Below are 14,004 nucleotides of genomic sequence, written 5' to 3'. Positions count from 1 at the left end.
AAAACTGCAGCGTCCTAGTACTGATAAAGCGAGTGGCCCCGATGGTTCAATCATGCATGCACCTCTTCTTTAAAGAATTTGAAGAAAACAATTAATTTCTTCCCTCAAGATCGACATGCTATCAAAATTGCAAGAAAGGGATACAAGGATGCACTTGCTAGTAGGAAGGCTGAATTAAGGGGCTTTGCTTGGGAGGATTTGATAGAGGCAAGTAAAAATAGAGATACAGCTGCCTTCTGGCGAGTGGTTAATTCTTCACTGTTGAATGATAAGGCCAAAATGGCCATGGACACTGTCATTCCAGCACAAACTTGGGTGGAATATTTTTCAAAAACTTTGCAATAGAGGACAATGCATTAAAGGATGACACAAGCTGCTTTATGGTAATAAATAAGGTTCTGATCAGTGTGGCCTTCAGCAACACTATAAATGTAGCTGACGTAAAACAGTCTATTCTAGATTGTCCATCGGAGAAAGCTCCTGGCCCAGACAGAATCCCAGTCGACTTATATAAAGCGCTCCCAGATTTTTGGGCACCATTGCTTACTAATGTTTTGAGATCTGCTATGATAGGCCCATTAGTAGATACCTGGAGAGAGGCGATCATTGTCCAGATTTTTTAAAAGGGGGATATTGCAGACCCCTTATGTTATCGACCTCTCTCTCTTTTGGATAGCTCGGTAAAGATTTTAGGCCGTGTGATCCTAAATAAGCTGGAAAATTGGGCAATGGAGACCAATTGCCTCACAGACGTGCAATTTGGGTTCCGACCAGGGCTGGGTACAGTTGAACAAACATTAAATCTGACTCTGATAGTACAGAAATATACGAAAGTCAAAAAGGTGTGTGTGCATTTAGCATTTATGGACTCATCATGTGCTTTCGATACAGTTAACCAAGAGAAATTGTGGATGGTCATGTTAAAAATGGGCGTGGACAAGGATATAATTGTCTTACTCAGCAGACTCCACGCATGTACCTCAGCACAAGTCTGTTACTCCCAGGAGGGTGATTTAACAGAGAAGTTCTCTTCATTAAAAGGGGTAAGACAGTGCTGTGTGCTGGCCCCCTTTCTTTTTCTTCTTTATATAAATGGACTAGAGAAATTTCTCTGTGAGATGGGGGAAGGACCTTCCAAGCATTAATAATTCCCCAACTCCAGCACTGCTTTACGCAGATGATGCCATACTCATTTCAAGGACAGCAAATGGTCTCCAAATTTTATTGAATGCTTTTAATGGTTTTATGGGAAACCTTGGTCTTAAAATTAATAGATCAAAGTCATTTGTGATGAAGAGTGGGCCAAAGCTAGCAAAAACAAAAAAATGTATCTTGGAGGGGGAAGAAATATCTAAGGTTACACATTTTACGTATTTGGGGGTTCCCATTGATGTTGATTTTAATTGGAAGTTTTTTAGTAAATGTACGCCTAACACAATTTCAAAGAGCTATAGACCCCATGTTTAGATTCTCAATAAAGTTGGGGCATAAACCCATAAAAGAGATGATGACTGTATTTTCTAGTAAATGTCTTTCTATTGCGACATTTGGTGCAGGGGTTTGGGGTAATGCTGATTCATCAAGGTTGTAGAAAATAAGTTCCTAAGGAGGCTGTTAGCAGTCCCACAATCGACTTTGGTAAAGTTCTGTCATGATGAAGTGGGCCTGAGGGCTATATCAGATTATATAAAGCTCCAACCAGTATTACTCTGGTTAAAAATCTGGGCGAAACCGGAAGCTCATTTATGTAGGATGGTGATACAGGACTGCCTCTTGTTAACAAGATCATTGGACATACCTTGGCTTAGATATGTGCGTTCTTTGTTTTGCTCACTTGGAGTAGGGGAGTTGTTTTTCTAAGCCGAATCTCATAACAAAGCGAGACATAAAAAGGGTAAAGGAAATATACTGGCAGCAAATACGGGACTCAAAGTTAAACTTATGCTCAGAGAGAAACCAGGAGACGAGACAGCCACAGCAATTACAACCGATGTTATACCTGGTGATTACCAGTTCTGAGTGCCAAAGGTTTATTCTTACCAGGTTACGAATTCTTACGGAGTTTCATCCGTCCTATGCTGATGTTATGACATGCATGTCAAACCATGTCTTCAGACCTCTCTGCAAGCACATCTGTTTCAATACACACTAAGTTTCCCTGAAATTTAAGCTCCTACTATTAACGTTTTTATTGAGATGGCTAGTGAAATTCACTTGTGTCCCACTCACCCATTCCTGTTTTGAATTTGGGTTCAAGTGAGGAACGAGAGTCCTCTTTAGCTCTGAAGATGCTCTGAGTTAACATTTTGGTTAGCTGTTGTTCATCACTTTGCCACTTTTTTTTCTGATGAACGCATGTATTTGTAAGTAATATACTTGACGGCAGGATGAGTCTGCCTAGTAAGAAAAAATGGATGGATATGCATTTTTTCTAAACTTGTACTTTTGATTCTGGTCTTGCAAAATTCATCTTTTAAAGGTGTGTTTATTTTTCGTAGATTTTTGATGTAAATGCATGAATAAAAGTTGTTATGGGTTATTTGGAAACCTGACAAAATATGCCAAGTGATGTTTAGTTACAAAAGGCTATTTGCATGCTTTACTGGACAGTCAGTTATCCTGTTTACAATCGGCTACTAATATATAATTTTTTTCCACGTCTGAACAAGTAAAAAAACAAACTAGCCTTTGCAAAAAAGGATGCAGATGTTTCTTGGCTGGGAAAAATACTTAGCTATGAAAAAAACCAAAATCGTTGTGTCATCTAGTGCGAGAAAACATATACAAAATACTATGGTTGCAATTCATTGCTATGTCCTTCAAAATTATAAATTCATACTTACATCCTGATTATCACAGCCAACCATTTCTCCATACGACACCTGTGGAAAAAAAAAATCAAAATATATCACATTATAGTACATGTAAAGATCGGATTTAAATATATTTAAAAAAACAGCTTTAGAAGTAACTTGCTATCTCCTTACAACCAGAAACTATACACCCATGTAGTAAGAAAGGTTACTTGTCACGCATACTCTGATCACCAGCATAGATGTAGCAAGTATCTTACATAAAATATATATAATATCTTCATTAGAAGGTACATGACACTCGCCAGTAACTCTTACTGTCATTCTTCAGAATCACTGGATGCCAGCTTCTGGACGATAGGATACTGGAGCACTATTCATCCACAAATGCCACACACACCCAGGTCAACAACCAACAAACTTGCATCTTACACATTTAGTATATATTGTACAATCAATAAGAAGAATGAGGAGGAATGGCAGAAACTGCAAATTGTGTTTATTCCTACACATCACCCACACTTTTGACAGACTAGTGGAAATACTATAAAACATCACCAATGAAAATTAAGCCTGGAAGCCTATTACAATATTCCAGGGTCACAGAAAATAATATTTTGCAGCATTGGCTGTTATTAATGGAGGACCCTCTCAAAATGTCTTTGGGTGGGTAAACAATTGGAGTGGAGTATAATTAGGTGCATGCCCGACCCAGAAAAGCGTACCCCCTCTGTCAGGAGAGCAATGCAAAATGGGGACCGATGGCAAGTTACTGAGCAGAAATACACCAAGTTGGAAGGCTGTAAAAAAAAAAAATAGGGATGAAGGTAAGCAGCGTTTGATGTAGGAGGATTTCTTTATCCCAATAATACGATAAAACCTTTCCCTTGTCTCCATCGAGGTTTCCCACTAACATGGCCTTTGATGCTAAAGATCACACCTTCATATTCTGATATCCTAATAAAACTATAGCACTAACCAAAACACAGCACACCAATACAGAAATACTATAGGAGGAAGAGGAACTATGGAGGATTTGTATGTAGGTCTGGAGCAAACAAACGGACTACAAGTGGGCAATTATGTAGGTCTAGATCACGCAAACTGACAACAAGCAGCTGAAAACCTACTGAGTGTTTAAAAAAATAGGGAAAAGACTGACCTTGAAGACACTCTTGTCATGGTAAGCATGATTCTCTTCCCAACTCACTGTCTATTAAGTGACCTGGCCTGTTCATCCATCTTTTGGCGTGTAGAGGCAACCAGATCCATACATACACTCATTAACACTGCCTGCTACTGTAAGAAATTCTAATCAGCCTCCATGATGTCAGACTGTCCAATTGTATGGTATACTAGAAGCAATGCCATGCCTGCTCCCATTCACACTTCACCCTAATTCACAGTCAAAATCTTGGCCAAAGGACAATTAAAGGGCTTTAATGTGGCAGAAAGGCTACATTTTGAACTCAGTACAAATGCCTTAAATATAAAACTATCTGGAAGCAATCAGTAATAAGGCATGTGTTTAGTAAGACAATGCTGAGAGAAATATTTGCTTAATTTTTAACACTTATGGAGTCTGCTACTTTGGAGCAAAGACGAGGCTTTTCCACATTCAAGACGCATCATTGTTGTAATTGGCCAATAACCTTTACAGAGGAGGATGAAACAGAATCGACTGAGCCTCTCAAAGATAACCTTCACTAACACCTCAGAAAATAAACGTACAATTTTTCAAGTATTTCAGTTGAAGTTGGTATTGCTTTTATCAGAAAAGTCTCCATATAACAGGAAACCCACTTGTAAAATTCAGCTTACCTGATTACAAATACAGTAACGTGGCTCATTTGGATCGTAAGTCCAGTCAACTTGGCTGTTGGAATCAGATTCTGCTATTGTTGCGGTCTGCTGAGAGAGCTCGTGTGCTAGCGCAGATGATGAAGAACAAGAAGATAAAGAGGAGGAGGAGGAAGAAGAGGATGACTGTTGACTTGAGGACTTGTTGGTGTTTCTGAAAAACAAAAATGTTTCTTTATTATAAGTTTTAAAGCTATGTTTTCTTCTTCATAGTACATACACGACATGCAGACAACAATCTACAGTTACATAATACAACCAGATAAAATTAATGCCTTCATATTGAGACATGGTGACTTGATGTAAAATAAAAGTGCATTATTCCACCATCAAGTGCTCAGACCCAGACAAATACTTTGTAACAATATAGTTAACTTTTCAGTATCAACCATAAGCTGTATACTTGACTAATGAGGACAGCGACTAAGCGCACAATGACCAACTGTCACCACCATTTTTAGTTTTTTTTTTCCCCCTAGCATATTTTATTGTATTGTAATAGTATTTATAGAGCGCTTACTACCCCAGATAAGGGTTCAAAGCGCTTTTTGGCAAGTAGCACGCTACTCCGGAACCTAAAAGGAATTAGTGGTTGTAAGGAAATGCCTCCTTGGCATGGTTGCCCCCTGACTTTTTGCCTTTGCTGATGCTATGTTTACAATTGAAAGTGTGCTGAGGCCTGCTAACCAGGCCCCAGCACCAGTGTTCTTTCCCTAACCTGTACTTTTGTATCCACAATTGGCAGACCCTGGCATCCAGATAAGTCCCTTGTAACTGGTACTTCTAGTACCAAGGGCCCTGATGCCAAGGAAGGTCTCTAAGGGCTGCAGCATGTCTTATGCCACCCTGGAGACCTCTCACTCAGCACAGACACACTGCTTGCCAGCTTGTGTGTGCTAGTGAGGACAAAACGAGTAAGTCGACATGGCACTCCCCTCAGGGTGCCATGCCAGCCTCTCACTGCCTATGCAGTATAGGTAAGACACCCCTCTAGCAGGCCTTACAGCCCTAAGGCAGGGTGCACTATACCATAGGTGAGGGTACCAGTGCATGAGCATGGTACTCCTACAGTGTCTAAACAAAACCTTAGACATTGTAAGTGCAGGGTAGCCATAAGAGTATATGGTCTGGGAGTCTGTCAAACACGAACTCCACAGCACCATAATGGCTACACTGAAAACTGGGAAGTTTGGTATCAAACTTCTCAGCACAATAAATGCACACTGATGCCAGTGTACATTTTATTGTAAAATACACCACAGAGGGCACCTTAGAGGTGCCCTCTGAAACTTAACCGACTATCTGTGTAGGCTGACTAGTTTTAGCAGCCTGCCACAAACCGAGACATGTTGCTGGCCCCATGGGGAGAGTGCCTTTGTCACTCTGAGGCCAGTAACAAAGCCTGCACTGGGTGGAGATGCTAACACCTCCCCCAGGCAGGAATTGTCACACCTGGCGGTGAGCCTCAAAGGCTCACCTCCTTTGTGCCAACCCAGCAGGACACTCCAGCTAGTGGAGTTGCCCGCCCCCTCCGGCCACGCCCCACTTTTGGCGGCAAGGCCGGAGAAGATAATGAGAAAAACAAGGAGGAGTCACTGGCCAGTCAGGACAGCCCCTAAGGTGTCCTGAGCTGAGGTGACTCTGACTTTTAGAAATCCTCCATCTTGCAGATGGAGGATTTCCCCAATAGGGTTAGGATTGTGACCCCCTCCCCTTGGGAGGAGGCACAAAGAGGGTGTACCCACCCTCAGGGCTAGTAGCCATTGGCTACTAACCCCCCAGACCTAAACACGCCCTTAAATTTAGTATTTAAGGGCTACCCTGAACCCTAGAAATTTAGATTCCTGCAACTACAAGAAGAAGGACTGCCTAGCTGAAAACCCCTGCAGCGGAAGACCAGAAGACGACAACTGCCTTGGCTCCAGAAACTCACCGGCCTGTCTCCTGCCTTCCAAAGATCCTGCTCCAGCGACGCCTTCCAAAGGGACCAGCGACCTCGACATCCTCTGAGGACTGCCCCTGCTTCGAAAAGACAAGAAACTCCCGAGGACAGCGGACCTGCTCCAAGAAAAGCTGCAACTTTGTTTCCAGCAGCTTTAAAGAACCCTGCAAGCTCCCCGCAAGAAGCGTGAGACTTGCAACACTGCACCCGGCGACCCCGACTCGGCTGGTGGCGATCCAACACCTCAGGAGGGACCCCAGGACTACTCTGATACTGTGAGTACCAAAACCTGTCCCCCCTGAGCCCCCACAGCGCCGCCTGCAGAGGGAATCCCGAGGCTTCCCCTGACCGCGACTCTTTGAACCTAAAGTCCCGACGCCCGGGAGAGACCCTGCACCCGCAGCCCCCAGGACCGGACTTTCACTGGAGGAGTGACCCCCAGGAGTCCCTCTCCCTTGCCCAAGTGGAGGTTTCCCCGAGGAATCCCCCCCTTGCCTGCCTGCAGCGCTGAAGAGATCCCGAGATCTCTCATAGACTAACATTGCGAACCCGACGCTTGTTTCTACACTGCACCCGGCCGCCCCCGCGCCGCTGAGGGTGAAATTTCTGTGTGGACTTGTGTCCCCCCCGGTGCCCTACAAAACCCCCCTGGTCTGCCCTCCGAAGACGCGGGTACTTACCTGCAAGCAGACCGGAACCGGGGCACCCCCTTCTCTCCATTCTAGCCTATGCGTTTTGGGCACCACTTTGAACTCTGCACCTGACCGGCCCTGAGCTGCTGGTGCGGTGACTTTGGGGTTGCTCTGAACCCCCAACGGTGGGCTACCTTGGACCAAGAACTAAGCCCTGTAAGTGCCTTACTTACCTGGTTAACCTAACAAATACTTACCTCCCCTAGGGACTGTGAAAATTGCACTAAGTGTCCACTTTTAAAACAGCTATTTGTGAATAACTTGAAAAGTATACATGCAATTTTGATGATTTGAAGTTCCTAAAGTACTTACCTGCAATACCTTTCGAATGAGATATTACATGTAGAATTTGAACCTGTGGTTCTTAAAATAAACTAAGAAAAGATATTTTTCTATACAAAAACCTATTGGCTGGATTTGTCTCTGAGTGTGTGTACCTCATTTATTGTCTATGTGTATGTACAACAAATGCTTAACACTACTCCTTGGGTAAGCCTATTGCTCGACCACACTACCACAAAATAGAGCATTAGTATTATCTCTTTTTGCCACTATCTTACCTCTAAGGGGAACCCTTGGACTCTGTGCATGCTATTCCTTACTTTGAAATAGCACATACAGAGCCAACTTCCTACAGTGGTGGATTGGTATAGGGAAATTTGAGTACAATTCTAGTATTGTTATGAGTTAATTTCAGCAGAGGGTATGTGTGTTTGTTAGTTGGATTGACTGGAGTAATGGAGGGGTTGAAGAGGGAAGAATCCAGAAGTGTTAATTGGGAGTTTATAGTAATAGGCTTTAGGCTTGGGATGAGTAAAGGGGGGGGGGATGTGGAAGAGGGAAGAGTCTGTGGAAAGGGTTAGGGAGATCTTAGTAGCAGGAGGGGTTTTGAAGGAGTTAAAGGTGAGATAAATGAGGGAGAATTCGGAAGGGTTGTTTGTGAGATCACAGTAGTAAACTGAGGTTTGAGTGAGTTAGATGTGGAAGAGGAGGGAAGAGCTTAGGCAAGGTTATTTAGGAGACAAAAGTAGTAGAATGAATTTGGGATGAGTCAGAGTAGGAATGGAGGATAGATTGATAGAGACATGACATATGGTGATGGGTAGACAAATATATATATATATATATATGGAAAATATCACTTACCCAGTGTACATCTGTTTGTGCCATTAGTCGCTGCAGATTCACATGCTGTGCACATCCCGCCATCTGGTGTTGGGCTCGGAGTGTTACAAGTTGTTTTTCTTCGAAGAAGTCTTTTCGAGTCACGAGACCGAGGGACTCCTCCCATTTCAACTCCATTGCGCATGGGCGTCGACTCCATCTTAGATTGTTTTCCCTGCAGAGGGTGAGGTAGGAGTTGTGTATGCTAGTAATAGTGCCCATGCAATGGAGTGAATGCGTATGTACATAATGAAGTTTTAAGTAATATATTTACAAATGTTTAAGATCTACTTCTAAACGGCTACAGGCTCCCGGGGAGGCGGGTGGGCGCATGTGAATCTGCAGCGACTAATGCCACGAACAGATGTACACTGGGTAAGTGACATTTTCCGTTCGATGGCATGTGTAGCTGCAGATACACATGCTGTGCATAGACTAATAAGCAGTTATCTCCCCAAAAAGCGGTGGTTCAGCCTGTAGGAGTTGAAGTAGTTTGAAATAATGTTCTTAGTACAGCTTGACCTACTGTTGCCTGTTGTGCAGTTAACACATCTACACAGTAGTGCTTGGTAAATGTATGAGGCGTAGACCATGTTGCTGCCTTACATATTTCGTTCATTGGAATATTTCCTAGAAAGGCCATGGTAGCACCTTTCTTTCTGGTTGTGTGCGCCTTTGGTGTAATAGGCAGTTCTCTTCTAGCTTTAAGATAGCAGGTTTGAATGCACTTAACTATCCATCTAGCAATGCCTTGTTTTGAAATAGGATTTCCTGTATGAGGTTTTTGAAAGGCGACAAATAATTGTTTTGTCTTTCGAATAAGTTTTGTTCTGTCAATGTAATACATTAGTGCTCTTTTGATGTCTAATGTATGTAGTGCTCTTTCAGCTACAGAATCTGGCTGTGGGAAGAACACTGGTAATTCTACCGTTTGATTCAAGTGGAACGGTGAGATTACTTTTGGTAAAAATTTAGGATTGGTTCGTAGAACAACTTTATTTTTGTGTATTTGAATAAATGGTTCTTGAATGGTAAATGCTTGAATCTCACTCACTCTTCTTAGAGATGTGATGGCAATTAAAAATGCAACTTTCCACGTTAAGTATTGCATTTCACAAGAGTGCATGGGCTCAAAAGGTGGACCCATGAGTCGTGTTAAGACAATGTTGAGGTTCCATGAAGGAACTGGTGGTGTTCTTGGTGGTATAATTCTCTTTAGGCCTTCCATAAATGCTTTTATGACTGGTATCCTAAATAATGAAGGTGAGTGCGTAATTTGTAGGTAAGCTGAAATTGCCGTAAGATGTATTTTAATGGAAGAGAAAGCTAGTTTAGATTTTTGCAAATGTAGTTAGTATCCTACTATCTCATTTTGCAGATGCGTGTAAAAGTTGAATTTGATTATTATGGCAGTAATAAACAAATCTTTTCCACTTATTTGCATAACAGTGTCTAGTGGTAGGTTTTCTAGCCTGTTTTATGACCTCCATACATTCCTGTGTGAGGTCTAAGTGCCCGAATTCTAGGATTTCAGGAGCCAAATTGCTAGATTCAGCGATGCTGGATTTGGATGTCTGATCTGTCGTTTGTGTTGTGTTAACAGATCTGGTCTGTTTGGCAGTTTGATATGAGGTACTACTGAAAGGTCTAGTAGTGTTGTGTACCACGGTTGCCTTGCCCATGTTGGTGCTATTAGTATGAGTTTGTTTTGACTCAACTTGTTTACTAGATATGGAAGAAGTGGGAGAGGGGGAAAAGCGTATGCAAATATCCCTGACCAGTTCATCCATATTGCATTGCCCTGAGACTGATGTTGTGGGTACCTGGATGCGAAGTTTTGGCATTTTGAGTTTTCTTTTGTTGCAAATAGATCTATTTGTGGCGTTCCCCACATTTTGAAGTAAGTGTTCAGTATTTGGGGGTGAATTTCCCATTCGTGGATCTGTTGGTGATCCCGAGAGAGATTGTCTGCTAACTGATTCTGAATCCCTGGAATAAATTGTGCTATTAGGCGAATGTGGTTGTGAATCGCCCAATGCCATATTTTTTGTGTTAGGAGACACAACTGTGTCGAGTGTGTACCTCCTTGTTTGTTTAGGTAATACATTGTTGTCATGTTGTCTGTTTTGACAAGAGTGTATTTGTGGGTTAATATGGGTTGAAATGCTTTCAGAGCTAGAAACACCGCTAACAGTTCTAAGTGGTTTATATGAAACTGTTTTTGCTGAATGTTCCATTGTCCTTGGATGCTGTGCTGATTGAGGTGTGCTCCCCACCCTGTCATGGATGCATCTGTTGTTATTACGCATTGTGACACTGGGTCTTGAAAAGGCCGCCCTTGGTTTAAATTTATACTGTTCCACCATTGAAGCGAGATGTATGTTTGGCGGTCTATCAACACCAGATCTAGAAGTTGACCCTGTGCTTGTGACCACTGTGATGCTAGGCACCGTTGTAAGGGCCGCATGTGCAACCTTGCGTTTGGGACAATGGCTATGCATGAGGACATCATGCCTAGGAGTTTCATTACTAATTTGACCTGTATCATCTGGTTTGGATACATGGCTTGTATTACATTTTGGAATGTTTGGACTCTTTGTGGACTTGGAGTGGCAATCCCTTTTACTGTGTTGATTGTTGCTCCTAGGTATTGCTGTGTTTGACACGGCAGAAGGTGTGACTGAGTAATTGATTGAGAAACCTAGTTTGTGTAGGGTTTCTATGACGTAATTTGTGTGTCGTGAACACTGTTTTTGCGTGTTGGTTTTGATTAACCAATCGTCTAGGTACGGGAACACATGTATTTGCTGCCTTCTGATATGTGCAGCTACTACTGCTAGACATTTTGTAAAAACTCTTGGTGCAGTTGTTATTCCGAATGGCAACACTTTGAATTGGTAATGTATCCCTTGTAATACAAACCTTAGGTACTTTCTGTGTGAAGGATGTATTGGTATATGGAAATATGCATCCTTTAGATCCAGTGTTGTCATGTAGTCTTGTTGTTTGAGCAGTGGGATTACTTCTTGTAATGTAACCATGTGAAAGTGGTCTGATTTGATGTATGTATTTAATATTCTGAGATCTAGTATAGGTCTTAGAGTTTTGTCTTTTTTGGGTATTAGAAAGTACAGTGAGTAAACTCCTGTGTTTAGTTCTTGTTTTGGTACTAATTCTATTGCGTCTTTTTGGAGCAATGCTTGAACTTCTAATCCTAGAAGATTTATATGTTGTTTCGACATACTGTGTGTTTTCGGTGGGACTGTTGGAGGGAATTCTCGAAATTCTATGCAATAACCATACTGGATAATTGCTAGTACCCAATGTTTGTAAAATTGGCTTAATCTTCCCCCCACAGGTGTTATGTGATGGGGATGGGTGACTTGTGAGTCACTGCTTATTTTGAGGACTTTTGGGGCTTTGTAATTTTCCTCTACCTCTTTGGAATTGTCCCCCTCTATATTGCCCCCGAAAACTTCCCCGCTGATATTGGCTTTGGTAAGTGGGCCTTGTTTGTGATGTTGTAGTTTCTGTAGGTTGTCCTCGAAACCCTCCCCTAAAAGGTGTTTTGCGAAAGGTGCCTCTGCTCTGCAGGGAGTAGAGTGCGCCCATGGCTTTTGCTGTATCAGTGTCCTTCTTGAGTTTCTCAATAGCAGTGTCGACTTCCGGCCCAAACAACTGCTGTTCATTAAATGGCATATTTAGCACGGCTTGTTGAATTTCTGGCTTGAAACCTGACGTGCGGAGCCATGCGTGCCTTCTTATTGTTATTGCAGTATTTACTGTCCTTGCAGCCGTATCTGCTGCATCCATTGAAGACCGTATCTGATTATTAGAGATACTTTGTCCTTCTTCCATTACTTGTTGTGCTCTTTTTTGGAACTCTTTGGGTAAGTGTTCTATGAAATGCTGCATTTCGTCCCAATGAGCTCTATCATATCTTGCCAGAAGTGCTTGTGAGTTGGCAATGCGCCATTGGTTTTCTGCTTGTGCTGAAACCCTTTTCCCCGCAGCGTCGAATTTGCGACTCTCCTTGTCTGGAGGTGGAGCGTCTCCCGAGGTGTGAGAGTTTGCTCTCTTGCGAGCTGCCCCAACAACCACAGAGTCTGGTGTTAACTGCTGCGTAATATAAACAGGGTCCGTTGGCGGTGGCTTGTACTTTTTCTCCACCCTTGGAGTTATTGCCCTGCCTTTAACAGGATCCTGAAATACTTGTTTGGAGTGTTTTAGCATTCCAGGGAGCATAGGTAAGCTTTGGTATTGGCTATGATTGGAGGATAGTGTATTAAACAAAAAGTCATCCTCAATCGGTTCTGCATGCAAGGAGAATTTATGAAAAGCAGCTGCCCTTGAGACCACCTGCGTGTAGGATGTACTGTCTTCAGGTGGCGACGGTCTCGCAGGGTAATAGTCTGGGCTGTTATCTGATACCGGGGCATCATAAAGGTCCCATGCGTCGGGATCATCTTGACTCATTGCAGTATGAGTCGGGGATTGCATCAATGGTGGAGTGGCTACCGGTGATGTATGCATTGATGGTGGTGGAGATGGTGGCAGAGTTGTTTGTTTTGCCACCTTTGCCTGTGGCTGTTTGTCCTTTTCTTGAAAGGCAAGCCTTCTTTTCATTTTAATTGGGGGAAGAGTGCTTATCTTCCCTGTGTCCTTTTGAATGTGGAGCCTTCTCTGAGTGTAGTCTGGCTCCATTGATTCAAGTTCTTGTCTGAACTTATGTCCTTGCATTTGGGAGGACAACCTCTGTTCCTCTGTGTAGGAACCTGTTTTCGGTTCCGAGGCTGGGTGTTTCGGAATCGAAACCTTTTCGGTCGCCTTTTTGGGCTCCGACGAAACCTTCTTTATTTTCGGCGTCGTAGTGTCTCGGTGCCGACCCATTTCGGTGCCACTGTCTCGGTGCCGAACTTGCTCGGAGCCGCTGTCTCGGGCCCGAGATTGCTGTGTGCCGGTATCTCGACCGGAGTCGGATGACTTCGACACAAGCGTGCCCTTTTTCGGTGCCGATGATCGGTCACCTATTTTTCGGGTTAAGCCATGGCCTGTTGGTGGTGGCGTCCCCTGGGCCTTTGTGGTCTTCTCGGGAGTTTTATGTTTCGATGTCTTACTCACGGTTTTCGTCGTTTCTTCGGGCTCAAGCTCGTCTGAGTCTGACTCCTGAATGAAGGTTTCTTCTTCCTCCTCGAAACGCCCTTGTCCTGTCGGCGCCGACGCCATCTGCAGTCTTCTCGCTCTTCGGTCTCTTAATGTCTTCCTCGACCGAAACGCTTGACAGGCTTCACAAGTATCTTCCTTGTGCTCTGGAGACAAACACAAGTTACAGACCAGATGCTGATCTGTATACGGATACTTGTTGTGACATTTTGGGCAGAATCGGAATGGGGTCCGTTCCATCAGCCTTGAAGAGACACGAGGCAGGGCCGACCAGGCCCCGACGGGGGATCGAAAAAACCCCGAAGGGCCACCGGAGCTCTTCTAAAGTCGGTGTCGATCTGTTGTAACTAATCCGATACCGAACGCAAAC

The 14,004-nt window shown here is 43.3% G+C and overlaps 1 protein-coding gene across 2 annotated transcripts in view; it reads right to left on the bottom strand.

Moving 5' to 3' along the window:
• The window catches only part of ING3 (inhibitor of growth family member 3), a 172,553-nt gene that overhangs the window by 16,437 nt on the left and 142,112 nt on the right, over window positions 1–14,004 (bottom strand). For both annotated transcript variants that reach the window (XM_069229863.1, XM_069229862.1), the window contains exons 10-11: window positions 4,635–4,827; window positions 2,844–2,882 (exon numbers count right to left, since the gene is read on the bottom strand). In XM_069229863.1, the coding sequence (XP_069085964.1) occupies window positions 2,844–2,882; window positions 4,635–4,827 (232 nt within the window). The remainder of the gene's footprint in view (window positions 1–2,843; window positions 2,883–4,634; window positions 4,828–14,004) is intronic.

This window comes from Pleurodeles waltl, chromosome 4_1 (genome assembly GCF_031143425.1).
Source record: "Pleurodeles waltl isolate 20211129_DDA chromosome 4_1, aPleWal1.hap1.20221129, whole genome shotgun sequence".
Classification (NCBI taxonomy): Eukaryota; Metazoa; Chordata; class Amphibia; order Caudata; family Salamandridae; genus Pleurodeles; species Pleurodeles waltl.
Note: the sequence above shows the minus strand (reverse complement) of the source record. Positions and strands in the feature narration are given on the sequence as shown.